The following is a 15,117-nucleotide window of genomic DNA, read 5'->3' as shown; positions in this document are numbered from 1 at the left end:
ACTAAAACCTTACGGAAATATTCAGAATTTCTAGAACACCCACAAGTGTTGTTTTCCTAATCAGAAACAAATTGATTATCCACCTATTTTTCGAACTTAAGAGTGGTTAAGTCTTCTCTCTCGGCAGCCAGGTTTCCTTAGCTGACAAGGACATAATTTCTGCTTTGTTGTTAGTTTGGGATCATTTGTACTGGGTTAAATTAGCAGCATAGGAAGCAGAACTACCAGCTGTCTGTGTGACAGAACAGACATTCCCATCGTTCTGAAATGTGTTGCACATGAAGTGTTTTTGCTACTCCTTTGCCACTGGCAAGCAAAACAAAACTAAGAGTGGCAAACTGAGGTTGCTCAAGTATCGTGGCTGCTTCTAGCTGCCAAAATATGCCAGGGTGGCAGTGGTGACTAAAGGAAGTGGAAGAATTTCTTCACCAAGGAGAGGAGCATTTACGAAGGTGAGGCTGAGTGGTCTGACTTACAAATAGGTAATTGCCTGCCCCTTCTAGATGCATGAGTCTCACTCCATCAGCGGAGTTGTTCTAGATCCTAGCTATGCCCTTCTGCTCTGGGGCAGTGGTCCATGTGGGAGCTGAAATCTACCTGTAGCCCCAGTGATTTTTACGTGGCTTGAGAGATCCACAGGCTTGACTTGGTACCTGTTCTCAGTCTCGCATTAGCTGTGAGAAGTGGCTCCGTACATGGAGTAGAATCATTTTGTAATAATCCATGAAAGCACATTCATGGGTAGCTCCTGTAAGTGTGCATTAGGGGCACTGGCTGCGCTCATCACTAGATAAAAGATCAAGTAACAACAGGTGCAACAAGCTGCTACCACCTGTCAGCTGACCGATGCCTGACTGTGTGCGTGCACCCAGGCTATGGCAAAGACAGAGTCAAGGTTAACAAACCCTTAAAGACAAGGCAGACCACAAAGAGATTAAGCTGAGAATAACAAACTTCAACCATGCTGACATACTATTGGCTTAACAATCAGCAGCAGAGGCTGTGGAAGGGTGTCCTTTGTTTCTTTGTTCTACTCATTTATAGCCCTCCCTCTTCCTCTTGGCCCCGGGCCTTATTCCAGCTCCTGGAAATGTTCAGAAGGCCAGCTGTGAAGGAAAGCTACTGCTCATCTAGGTTCCCTCTCACGTGGAGACCACAGCGCATCACCTTCCTTGGCCACAGAGTACTGCCATTCAACTGCAGGGTGACGTGACTATTTCTGCTCCTACTAGTCCAGAAAAGTTCTGCTCCTGAAAGAGTATGATAAAGAGGTCAGGATTTGGGTACAGAAGTCATACAGGATAGCAGGGTGAAAGGAAAACTGTGAAGAGCAGGATGGTGAAAAGAAGGAAAAATAAAAGCAATGTGAATATTCCCTTCAGCAAGTTCAGCAAGGCAGGGAAGAGCAGGGAGCAAAGATACATCTGGAGCTATGATGGTTACAGGATGCGTCACACCAAAAAATAGGCAATAAATACTGTTGGAGACACAGGCACTTTACTACGGTGGCTTAGAGGTCAATTTAGAGTGAAGATGAGCAAATACTGAAACGAACCTACAGAAAGAGGTCTCATTAACTGGGAATGATTCCTGTCAAAGTTACTGCTTATGAGAATATAAGGTTCAGATTTTTACTCTGTCACTGAGATGGTCACAATGATCAACAAGGTTTTCTGAAAAAGAAGGTGGAAGGAGGACGGGGAGGGAATGCTACCTGATACGACAGTGATAGAAACTGACATTCTGGCCTTGAGCTAGAGGACAGAAAGTTGAGGTAAAAGCAACAGAAGGTGCAGACTGAGGCCAGCAAACATACATCCAGAGATGCTGTCTCAGGGCTCTGAAAAGTCTGAAAGAACCAAGACTACCCATGTTCTGTAACCAGGAAAGCACCGCCTAGAGTTCTTGTTTCTACCCTGCAGAAACTGCTGAAGCACTGAGATCATCAAAGCCTCTGCCCCCAACACAGCATAGAGGCTTCTGCTTAGTAACACAGGTTGAGGAAAAGGACAAGCATCAGATGTCTTGTTAATCTTTGTAAAGGAATCTAAACCTTCAGTGATCCAGGAACAAATCAGTGAGTTTCAATCAAAGAGGAAGACTTTACAGAGATTTGCATCTCTGTATTGCTGGGGACATGCAAACAGCATCAAAAAGGTGCATGCCACTGCTTCCAAAGTTACTGAAAAGGATGTTCTGGAAGTTCCTTTGGCCTGAAAAACTAGTGGGAAATCTTTATTGTTAATTTGCAGTGAATTGTAGGAATAGATTCAGGCACTCTAAAAGGTAATAAAGGCTTTACCTTACACACACAGAGCACAAGAAGAGTCTCTGAAAGAGAAGCATTGAAAATATCATCCAGGATACCCCCTCCCTGCCCACGGCCTGGCAGCCTAAGATCCCCCGACCCTGTATTCAGTCCTCCTAGGAAGGAAATGTGTCAGCATTAGGCAGATTGGATAGGGAAGGCAGTAACTGCAGAGGTCTTTGCCCAACACAGCAGCGTAAACTTACCACCATCATCGCATTTGTTAGCCATAGTAATGCTTCTGGCATGAACAGGGCCACTCAGAGTGCACCAGTATGCGTTTCCAGCTGTACAAAATTTTGAGACTTTACAATTTAGACGAGTTTCCTGTGGCAACATAAAACATGGTGACCTGATACTGCTTAAGCACGATCCCCTCTCAAGTTATAAAGAGACACGTGTGTGTCTAGATAAAGGGTGAACACTAAAGGACATTGTCACCATTTGGGGGAATTTAAAACTTGACTGCGTGACTGCAACCAGTTTGCTTAAAGACTTACATTCAGAGTAACAGCAAGCTGAAACTTTGTGTGATGCATTCAGAATTCATCATAAGAAGTCATATAAGCAGATACTACCATGGATAATCCTGATCTCACAGTAGTAGTCAGATGTACTTACAGGAGACTTTTCATTAACTCCCAATTTTAGGAACTGACTGCTCAGGACTTGACTTGGCTTCTGGGAATGCTGGCATTTGATGTAAGAGCAGATGAGTCTTCTGGGCACAATCAAAATCAGAAAGTTAAAGTGATAGGAGAAAAACTGATAACCTGTTTCAGAGTGCAGGCTTCTGCTGTAAAGACAATCCACCTTCAGGTGGAGTAACTTTGACCGTCAAGTCATTTGGTGAAAACACTGAACTAGGATTTGCAAGTAAAAGTGTTATTTTTAACTCCAGAACAGTTCTTTCCTCAAGGCAACACCTGCTACAAAATGTCCCCTTCCCATACTAGATGAGATGCTAATCTGAGAAGTTGGAAGAGGGCCCAGCTATAAAGTCTAGTCCTGGGAAAAGTGAGGACGTCATCTCCTTCACACTCAAGAAAAGGAAACCCTCAGAAAGGTCTTTGGCCCCAGTTAGGGTCATATGGGACAGGTTTGAGTAATGCTTCAACTGAAACAGTGGAAACCACCTTACTTCATGGTCTCCCATACTGAGACTTCTGAGAGGAGAAATTCAGTGACAATAATGACATTTATTTAAAATAGTGATGCAATTCCTATGATAGCAAAGGCCTACATGGGCTTCAGCTGTGCAACTGTGCAACTGCTTCAGACACAGGCTGAAGAGGAACAAAGACAAGCGCCTCATCTGCCTTCACTTTGAGAGGAAGTTTCATGGACGTTTAGCAGACAGCACTTTATATTATAGAGCCCTAAAATACAGCCAGTTGTCCCTGAGTAGTACCTATGGCATGATAAACTTCATGGAGAAATACTGAGCTGAACCCCAAGATCAATGTCCACATCCTAAAATCTATCTCAACTGTTCTTGCTAAAGACTAAAATGGCAAGTCTTTGAAAGAAGAGGGTCCAACCGAGGGAGTAACAAAGTATCTTGACAGCCTCACGGGGAACTGAAATTGCTAAGTTTAGGGGTTTTGTTCATAACTAGCAGAAAACGAAGTTACTCCAATTTGAAGAGAGGCATCAGATTTGTGCTAGAACATAATCCTGAGCCCTCAGCCATAACCTCTCCTTAAGCTGCAGACAGCAGATGCAGTAACACAGATCTGATCTTGTAATAAGACTAGACTCCAACACTGACAGCAAGTACACAGGCAACAGGCATCAGTAGCCTTCAGTCAGAAGCACTACAGTTAACTGCTGAAACCATGTCCACTTCTTCCACTTCGCTGAAGCACTATTCGCTAATGTCATTCTAGACAGAACCTTGTCAAATGTGTAAATGTACCAAAAAGCTTCCCTGCAGGCCAGGAAGACTGGAAGAACTTTCAGCTTCTCCAGCTCTTCCTGATTACAAGACAGATGGGCAAGCAAACCTGGTCAGATGTTTTTCTTTCTTCCTAGAGAGCAAAGAATGAGTATTCATGACTTTATACAAGTCTGATTGTTTGGGTAGGAGAGGGGGATTGGAAGGCTGACAAGCAGGTAGTTCAGAAACTGTTTCCAAAGCTCCTTTCTCACCCCAGGATTAAGGCCAGACAAGCAGGTTATGTAAATTGCTCAAACATACGAGCAGTTTGCATTTTTCAAATTTAAAAGTGTTTTTTTCATTAGCAAAATACTACATGAAACTTAAGTTTTACCGGTAATGATTAGGAAAGAAAGCTTATATTCGAATTTAACATACATATTATAGAATCATAGAATGGTTTGAGGTGGGAGGGACCTTTAAAGATCATCTAGTTGCAACCTCACTGCCATGGGCAGGGGCCCCTCCCACTACACCAGGTTGCTCAAAGCCCCATCCAGCCTGGCCTTGAACACTTGCAGGCACGGGGCATCCACAGCTTCTCTGGGCAACCTGTTCCAGTGTCTCACCATCCTCACAGTAAATAATCACTTCCTAATATCTAATCTAAATCTACCCTCCTTTAGTTTGAAAACATTACCCCTCATCCTGTCACTGCACTCCCTGATAAACCCTTCCCATCTTTCCTGCAGCCCCCTTTTTAAGTACTGGAAGGCAGTACTTCCTGGAACCTTCTCTTCTCCAGGCTGAACAACATCAACTCTCTCAGCCTGTCCTCACAGGGAAAGTGCTCCAGGCCCTGATCATCTTCCTGGCCTGCCTCTGGACCCGCTCCAACAGGTCTATGTCTGTATTTATCCACATACATATGGACCTCAAGTAGGTTCATATTTATTAACTCAGAAATTCAATTTAAAAAAACAAACCAAAACAAAACACAACAACCTTAAGCCTACTATTTCCAAAAGTAATATAAAGAAGTTAAATTGCACAGGCAAATATCAAAAAGCTGGAAAATGTGACTTTCATTTGCAGACTCTTCTGCTGTCCTCTTCAGCCTCCCTGTCACCTTCCTCTACGAGGCTCCATCTTTGCCCTTACACACTTCCTTCCAGCTCTCATTTCCTAACCTTTCCTAGCTTTTCTTCTTCTTCACATTGAGTCCCAGCTGGCACTCTCTCTCCATTTATATTGCTTGTTAGGCCAGAAACTGATAGTACAAGAAAAGACAACCTCCTAATAGTTCCTGTCAGAGAGGCCTCCAGAACAATTCAATAAAACACTTACCTGTTCCTACACTTGTCAGATTCTTAAACCCAAAACATCCCTGCTGCAAAAACCAGCTTCAGGGAAAGCAGAGTATATTTGGTGCGGGCAAAATTTCAGTGCATTAAACTGACAAATCCATTCAAGCTTTTATTTGGCATGTGGAAATTGAGAGTATTCTGGGTTTTGTAACTTGGCCAAAACTCAATTCTTTTTCATGGGAACATCAACTCAAAGTCCCTGGATGCCAAAGTGATCCTGTTTCTTCCTTTGTCACAGTTACCTAGTCTGAGCACCAAAGCAGAGCTTTCCAGGTTGGGTTTTCTTTTAACTTTGAAGCAAACACAAGCTCAGTTTCCAATAATGGAAAAAAAAAATAAAATAAAAAAAAAAACATGAGAAACTTATTAGGGAACATTTTTCCCTTTGTGCGATTTATACAGTGATGGTACAAGGCTACTGAAAATAAGTTACTGACGTGGGGAAGGTAAGGCATGAAAACAACAGGATTATGATTCTGTTCTTCAGTGTGCTGCCTCTAAAAAGTAAAACTATTTTATACTGTCTTTTTACAGGTGACTTTCTATGCGTATCATTAGTAAATGGATTTATACAGTTACGCTACAATCTCGGAGACAAGACAGTCATCCTACAGACCTTTCAGAAGGTCCATGCAAATGGCAATACATGGCATTCGCTCAAAGCAGGAAGAGTTGGCAGCGAAGGTTACCTGGACCTCGATGGTGTCAACGTTACTCAAGGAGCTAGTCCTGGAATGAAAGCCCTAGACACGCACACAGATTTTTTTGTGGGAGGGGTGTCCTCCTTAAACCTTGTTAATTCAATGGCGGTAGAAAACGAACCCACAGGTTTCACCGGTTGTATACGAGAAATTGTTATAAATGACAGGGAACTGAAGCTTACCACGACTGATGCCAAAGGTGGAGCCAATGTTGGTGACTGTGACGGAACAGCCTGTGGGTACAAAGTGTGCAAAAACAACGGAACATGTCACGTTGAAAAGTCAGGCTTTTCTTGTTCGTGCCCACGAGAGTGGACAGGGAGCACGTGTGAACAATCTATTCACTGTTCATGGAACAGGTGTGGGTCTCACGCTCTCTGTATTCCTCAACCTGCTTTGTTTTCGTATGCCTGTGTATGCACACTAGGCTGGTCAGGGAAGTACTGCGATAGCAAAATCAACTTTTTCATAGCAAAGTTTGTTGGAAATTCCTACATCAAATACACAGATCCTTATTATGGAAAAAGAGACCTCCAGCATAGCCGCATTTCTTTAAATTTTACTACCAATCAAACTGAAGGCTTAATAGTATGGATGGGAAAAGGCGAAGATGAAGATAATGATTTCCTTGCCATCGGTCTTTCCAATGGAACATTAAAAGTTGTGATTAATCTTGGAGAAAGAATCTCTGTTCCTCTAATTCAGAGCAAATACTCCGTCTGTTGTGATGGAAGATGGCATTTTGTTACTGTCATTCAAAACCAAACTTGTATTAAGGTGTACCTTGATGAGGAGTTAATTCTTTTTGAAGACATTGATCCACGCAGAAAATACACTGCATTAAACTATGGTGGCATTTGTTATTTTGGTGGTTTTGAAATTGGCAGGAAAGTCAGCGTAGTCACAGCAGGGCTTTTTCAGAAGGAATTCATTGGTAAAATTAAAGATATTGTGCTCTTCCACGATTCTAAGAAAATTCAGCTCATGAAAGCAGAAGGGTATAATGTTTACAACGGAAATTATGGAAATTAATTCAAAAACTGTGTAAGACTCTTTAGAAGTAATAAACTGCCTTTCCATCCCATTTCTTGTGTTAGCTGGCAGTGTAAGACTCGGGAACTAATTCAAGTAAGCGCTGAATAAAATTGTCCCCGTCCTTTTTTGTGAATGTTGAGTATTAGTAGCATATATAAAATGTGATCAGTTGTTTTACTCATAAAATTACTTACGTATACTCTTTAGTATTGATTTTAAAATAATGAGAAGTTTTGTAGACAAATACGTAGTATTTAACTTATAAAGCTAACTGTCACTCCAGTATTGTTTGTTGCTTTATGAGGACAGACAACTTGCCTGTTTCTCCAAAACCCTTAAATTTTATTACAGTGTGGGGTTTCTCTTCAAATTTTGTAATATTAAGGTCAAGTGCAGAATAAATTGCAGGGCGAGGAGGGAGAAAAAAGGTATACTTGGGCCAAAAAGCACATTTATTGCAATGAGAATTTTTAAAATCATAACATCTGTAATTAATTAAGTCCACAAAGACTTTATTTTAGGTAATGAAGACGTTCTCCTGCCTGTCTCTCTATCCATCAGTCGTTGTGCATTTATGTAGAAGGGTACAGCGTAAGCCTGCCTTCCCGAAAAAATATTACACTTGAAGAACGATTTTAAAAGCAGACAAACTATTTCATGTAATTGCTGCACAGATATAAAATCTGCCTGCTGTTTTTCTCCAGAAGAGGTCTTTTCCTGTTTGACTACATGGTTTACCCATTAATAATTTTAATATGGGAAGGTGGACATCTGCCTACAAATAACTCCTATTCCTAACAGCTTAAAAACTACAAAGTCTAAGAACCACTTTGCTTTAGCTAAACCTTTCTGGTTTATATTCCTCTAAATCAGATTTTGCAATTTTACAAGACAAAGGCTTTGGCCACAGTAAATTATGACTATATTTTTCATGAATTTATAATATCAAAAAATTAAACAGAGCTCTTCACATGAAAATGCAGGAAGTCTATTCCTTCTGAAAAAGTTCCGTTACATTTTACTTTAGTGAGCAGTAAGACCAAAATAAATCAAGTTCTCTTTTAATGTCTTTAAACAAATGATTTATGATGGAGTCCACATTTCTAATTTGACTGCTGGCTTTCTATAGAAATAAAACACTTAAATAAAAATAGTAGTGATTGATTCCTATCTTCTCCTTTTTTTACTTTACTATTGCTCAAAAGCACAAAACAATAAACCATCTCCTCTTTGCATGGAAATACACCGAACACAAGTCTTCAGTGGACACCTATCAAAAACAAGTACCTCTTTTTTTTTTTTTTTCCCATCTTTCCATAAAGCAAATACGGAGCAGGGACAGGAATCACAGTAAAACTGGGTGACATGTATTAGTTTCCACATAACCATAATTCATAAGCAGCAGCATATGCACTGCCAAGTCAGTTATAGATGACTTGAAGTGAGGGGGAGGGCTAGAACTACCCAGAGATGTTCTAATAAGCATCTGCAGACATCTTTGTGAGGTTCGCTCCATCCTCTTCAGCTGTTCTCAGCCCTCAATCCATCAGCATGATGCAGCAGAGGTTTCTCCCCTCTTGCCAGCAGCCAGCCCGTGAAGCCCACCTGGCACATGAACTGGCCCCGGATTCTTCTCCTCTTCCAGTTTCTCTTAGGAGGGCCTTTTACGGCCAAGTGATGCCGGGAAAGGGAGCGTATTTAGGGTTTATCCTGTTCTCTCTGGGGCTCCTGGTGTACTGCCAGCTCCTCCTGAGTGCATACTGCTTTTTGTTGTCTGAGCAGTGATTCAGCACAAAACAAGCAATTAGAGTACTTTCAGCTAACACGAAGGAGAGTGACTGAAGGCAATGGAGAAGACAAATCCTTTATTCCTGTAGGAGTGCGATTTAATCCTGTTACACAAACTCAGATTCCAGGACCAAATCCTGGAAACTGTTGCTGCTTATTAACTTAACTCCTAAAAAACTCTCCCTCCAGAGTGAGGCTCTCTTTGGGTTCTACTTACATGAGGCAGGTAGTAAAGCACTCAGCCAACGTGGAAAACGTTTATGTATTCTTTCCAAACAAATTACTTCTGGTCACCCTGGCAGGCAGAGTTCCCATCCCTTCTGTACAGACAGTTGCAATTTTCATTGCTCTCAGTTTATTTTTAGAGCACAAATGATGGATGTGAATGTGAGAGATGGATCACCAGTGGATCGGGAGTTGACAAGTTTTGAACAGGTAAAAAGAAAATCTTCACAAGCAGAGCTGCCAACTTAAAACTTAGCCCAAAACCCAGAATAATGCTTTGGTGCACTTCTGTGTTTAAAGAACTCTGATGTAAATACTAAGCAACACAACACTTGCATAATACTGCTAGATACATCCAACAGCACTACTGCTATACAGGAATTAATTTGGGAAAGACTAATTTAATCACGTCATGTGATCATGCTAAAAATATTGCTTCTAGTGACTAACAAATGGAAGACTTTTTCTTTATACATCTTCTTAACTGTGAGTCTAAGAAGCATTACTTAATAGATGTCAGTCACCTCCTTTATGCAGTGCAAGTTTTTTAATTTTAGTCAATTTGACCATGAAACTACCTGCAAGGTATCCACATGAAGTTTTACCTTCAAGTATATTCATAATTAAAACTTACAATTATTGTGTTGTTCAACTGGAAAGAGTTTTCTGTAGAGAAGAGGCTTTTGTACAGCAAAGTGCAAAATGCTACATCAGGACATGTTCATCCGCTCAAAATGAAAAACAAAACACTGAAAATTGGAACAATGATCATAAGTTTTTCTTTACTTGGTGGAATATTTCTGTTGCTTCTGACCAACTCAGCAAAATGGACAGTGTATTTTAAGAAGTATAAAAGCAGGAGATCTGAGCTTGTTTTCAGGTTTGCGTTTCTTTTGGCTTTTTGCTTGGCACCACTGCATAGTAGTCACTACAAAATACCAATTTACTAGAAGTCCCAATGGTACAAACACCCTTCTGCCCTTCTTCCCGCCTCTTCACCCCCCAAAACTCAAAACGCCTGACCCATGAAGTTAAACAACAGATGTGGCACTCCATAACTCAGCCTCCTGTATTCACTTAGCCTACAGTTTCACACCTATGAAATCAAACACACGCAGTATGTGAGAAAGTTTTATCATTTTAGAATCAAAATATCCCTTAAAATATTTACATTTTACAGTAAAAAGGATAGCAAAACACAAAGTAATGTACAAGCTTAGGTATTCAAGTTTTCTGAAGCATGGAAAATGGTGGGAGAAATGAATTTACTACTACAAATCATATTTTCAGGGATTTAGGTTAAAAATGCTTTCTTATTAAACAAGTGCAGTTTAAAGCAATAACATTCAAGCAGCTCAGCCTTCCAATTTCTGGTCACAAACTGCTTCAGATGCTTAGGAAAAACTTGAAAAACTAATGAAATACACTTGAATTATTTTATTGTACTACAGAATAATTTAAAAAAAGAACAAAAAAACCTCTTCACGCCACCAAGCATGTTATCTTTTGTTGTAATGTGTGTGGATTCTGAAGCTTTGCTACAGTCCTTAAAAACAGTGCAATTTAAAAAGAAGGTTATTGTATGAAATTGACCTTTAAAATTATCAGAGCATCTTAAAACAGAAGAGAGCACAAATTACCAAAGGCAGCAACTATACTGCAGACTTGACTAAAGCCAGCTTCATCAGCTAAGAAAATTTCTAAGCCTTTATTGCATATTAATAAAAGAAATCTTTAAAATTTTGAATATACAGCAATGTAAAATTTTTTAAAAATATTAAACTCCTACTTCTAGCGATAGTTGGTATAATGAAAAAAAAGGATGAGTATTGGTATGCCGAGTGGTACCAAAACACAGACTTGTTTCTGCAAAACACCAACACTGAATAAAAAAGATGGCACAATCCTAGCAGGCTTTTTTTTTTTTTTTATACAAAGTTTTACGACATTACTCTATCATTTTATTTAAATAGGATTTTCAAAGACTGCCTGCATCTTTTTACCTTTTGCTTTTAGTTCTGTCAGTGTGGTCCCTATGTCTCTCTCTGTTCTTTTCACTTTCTCGTTCTCTATGCTTCTCTTTGCTTTTCTCCCTCTCCTTATCTTTTTCATCAGGCTGTTCTTCACTTTTAGGCTTCTCTGTCTTTTTTTCGGGATTTCTAGTCTCTCGGGGGCTTTTCCCATCAGCAGCCCTATCGCTGTGTGGAGATCGCAATCTTTCTTTGTCTCTCTGTCCTTCCTCTCTACTCTTCCTCTCTCTTTCCTTCTCCTGGTTTCTGTCCCTGCGTCTATTTCTTTCAGAATCTTGCTCCCAATATTTCTCGTTGTTCCACTCCTTTTCATGTCTGTCTTTCTTTTGGTGATGGGATTCACTGTAAAACCTCTGTCTATGTTGATCGTTTTTTCCCCTACTGAACGCTCTCTCCAAATGCTGCTCTTGTCTGCCCCAAGGATCACTGTGGCGTCTTTCTGGTCTCCTACTGTCTTTACTCTGAAAAAAATTTTCTGGTCCCAAAAATCTTGACTGTTTGTGAGCCACTGGTAGCCCTTGTGCAATGGGTCCAGCATAGTGTGGTGGCTGACCTGATAAATGAGCTACTGGTGGCCATGGCATCATTGGATTTTGAGGAAAGCCGAAGCCAGGAGGAGGAAGAAGTGGAGGTGGTAAATGAGGAGGAAATCCAAACATAGGGTTGTTCTGTGGAGGGAAGTTATGAGGTGCAGGAGCCTGAAACTGAAATCCAGGTGGGTTCGATTTAGGATGCTGAAAATTCTGCTGCGGAGGTCTAACAGACGAGAAGCTGCCACTTGTAATAGGGGTTGGGCCTTTGGAAATGAATTCAGAACGAGAAGAGTTTTCGGTTTCAAAATGAGATGAAGCTGCTGCTGCTGCTGGTCCTCTTCGAAACGAGTTCAGTGTTTCAATGTTTTGCATCAGTCCATCTTCCGGCGAGTGTTTGGTATCTTCCACTTGTGATGCAGTGGCGTTATCTGCTTTTGCTGCGGTTGAACTGTACTGCGTCTCAGTGGTTTGTGCATCACTTTGTTTATTCTCTGGTTCCGTTTGATCATTTCCTGAAGCGTTCTGCCGGTCTTCATTTTTGCTAACGTCTCCTTCCTTGTTTTCTGAAGCATTAGTCTGCTGACTTCGCCCAGCTGCCTGCCGAGGGTCTCTTTTAAGATTAATAAATGGTGGTGATTTAGAGGTATTGACAGTGGTGACTTCAGCAGAGCCTACATTAATGTTGTTCTCACTGGGCTTTTTCCCTGTGTTTGATGAGGAAGAAGAGAAGCTGGAATTTGGGGTCCTTCTAACTTCCTGTGCAACGTTATCCTTGTCAGGCAACTGCCGCTTTACATCATTTTCTTTAGTTTCTTCAGTTTCTTTATTCTGTGACTGAGCAGATATATTTGCTAAAAACGCTTCTGTGGAGACATCCGGAGGTTTTCCCTTAAGACTCAGCCCCATTAAAGATCCAGTGCTTCTTGCAGAACTTGTGGTCCCTACAGCTGCTGCATCCCCAGCTGGAGCACTGTTAGTGGATTCTTGTAGATCACCCAAACCAGTCTTCGCTTCAGTAACTTCAGGAGTGACATCAGCAACAACCATGTTTTCTTCTTTTAAGGTTGCTGGTTCATTTAACAACGGTATCTCTTCGCTGGGACTCGCTTCAGACTTGCTGTGTTCATACACCTGCCCTGTCGTACCCAATAGGCTTTGCAGAATATCATCTACTGGCAACGGTTTATTTGCTAGCTCCAGAGCAGAAGGCTGATTTTCCCACCCAACCAAGACTCCAGGAAGAAATCTGAGAGGCTTCGGTGGTTCATGTTTGGTACTTTCCACCAATGGTTCAACAACTGCAGGAACATCTTCTACATTAGATTGCTGAGGTTTATTTCTCTGCTTGTGTAGCACAGTTGTGAAGGAGTTAAAAAAATCATTTTCCTCCTCTTCTTCCAGTGCCAACTCATGATGAGAGACTTCAGGTTTGTTTGGCTTGCTCTTCTTCTCTGGTGGCAAGTTACACAACGTACTTTCAGAAGCTTCATCAGCAAAGCTACTAGTAACACTTGCGACAGCGGAAATCTGCCTCTTCATTTTCTGGCGAATTATTAATCCCAGTAATAAATTTGGTCGATGTATTTCAATCCCTGTGCAAAATTGTAACAGCAATTTATCATCTCCGTATGTTTTGGTTAAGGCAATCATTTTAACAAAAATAACCCCCCAGACTCTTCTAATATCTTACAGAAAGTATGCATTTTATGACATTTGAAATTTCCATCATTAAACACGAGGAGCAATACTTCAAATAATCAAAAATGTTTTCCCAACAACCAAGTTATGTCTTCAAACACTGCAAATTAAAATTGGTTTAAGTACTCTATCTGCCCACCGTAACTTCAGATTGCAGAACATGAAACTGGGATATAGGATATCAGTCACAGAAGTTAAACATCATATTATTGTAACAGAGCTACAGCCTGGTAACAGTGGTAGCAAAGCATGAGAGTTAAAACAAACAGCACACTTGCAACCAGAAAGCCTCTTCATCAACTTGTGATCGACATACTTCACAGACACACAAAGAGCAAGTTCCTGAAACGCTGCTCTCATTCCAGGAAGGAGCTGTGTTTCACGATACACTATTAGCTATCTCTTCACTATGTATTGTGTTCTGTACAATTTAGGTTCTTGCAAAAAAAAAAAAAAAATTATGAATTGTAGCTCCGACTCTCTTCATTTCGGCCCTGCCCATCTCAAAAGAAGAAATCATCCACAATTTTTTATAACCAAAATAAATTGATACAAAATAACTGAGGCAAAAGCAGAACAACTGAGACCCATTTCAGGATCTTTGCTTCCTTGCCCATCTGTTTTTCAAACTTTCTATGTCTTTCTTTTTTTAAGGAAATTTGGAACACTTGAGAGAAAAGGAATTAGTACATTTCAAATAATAAAAAAATACTGTTTTGAAGTTACAGTATCAATTTGGAATGCAGTAGACTACTATGACAGTTCACTTGCATCACTAAATTTACTGAAATTTAACCTACAAAGCCACCTAGGTTAGAGGAAAAATGTTGTAAATGTGAAAAAGCTACGCACAGAGGGTTTTTTGGGCAATATTTTAAAGTATCAGAAAAGTCTTACATTGGGAAATTAATGTATTTTCAAGGAAGCTGATATACTGGAAAACTCGGGACATGTTTGAACAGAATAACTGGCATTTTTAAATCAAATTTTCTCTTGTATTTCTGTTGTGAACTTATTTAAGTAGCGTTCAGATAATACAGTTCCAAATTCCAAGTTGTACTTACCAGGCCCATCAAAAGGCACAAGATGATGTGGGACTTTATCTGAGGAACCTAAAGGGATGAGGTACAAATCTTTCACTTGTTTCATGTTATTGGCTGCTACTCCGTAACGTTTTCTACTGCTGAAATAGGCAAACAACAATGCATAGGATATCTGATCCTCTTCAGTTACTGGGGTAAAACGAACTACACAGATCTCCTGTTTACAAAAAGAGAGAGAAAAAGATGGTCAGATACATTTTTCCACAAAATTCTAGTTGTTTTGACCTCTTTTTATTTAAAAGCACAGTTTGGAGGTGGAGAAAAAGCCTCTGTAAGAAGGCAGAGAACAACAGAGGCGGAAGGTACAGAAAGAGGGCCAAATATAAACAAGAAAAACTTGAGAAAATAAATAAAAAGTACTTAGTATTAAAAAAAAAAATAATTGCAGTGCACGACAAAAAAGCCCACACTTTATCAGCCAGTTAAATAGCAAGTTCTAGAGAACCACAC

The 15,117-nt window shown here is 40.4% G+C and overlaps 1 protein-coding gene across 1 annotated transcript in view; it reads right to left on the bottom strand.

The window, feature by feature from the left end:
- Positions 1–11,302: 11,302 nt before the first annotated feature.
- The window catches only part of PHF3 (PHD finger protein 3), a 30,843-nt gene continuing 27,028 nt past the window's right edge, over positions 11,303–15,117 (bottom strand). Inside the window, exons 13-14 of the mRNA XM_009872528.1 lie at positions 14,629–14,824; positions 11,303–13,458 (exon numbers count right to left, since the gene is read on the bottom strand). Of these exons, the coding sequence (XP_009870830.1) occupies positions 11,303–13,458; positions 14,629–14,824 (2,352 nt within the window). The remainder of the gene's footprint in view (positions 13,459–14,628; positions 14,825–15,117) is intronic.

This window comes from Apaloderma vittatum, unplaced genomic scaffold (genome assembly GCF_000703405.1).
Source record: "Apaloderma vittatum isolate BGI_N311 unplaced genomic scaffold, ASM70340v1 scaffold9227, whole genome shotgun sequence".
Classification (NCBI taxonomy): Eukaryota; Metazoa; Chordata; class Aves; order Trogoniformes; family Trogonidae; genus Apaloderma; species Apaloderma vittatum.
The sequence above is the reverse complement of the archived record's forward strand: the minus strand, read 5'-3'. Positions and strand labels throughout refer to the sequence as shown.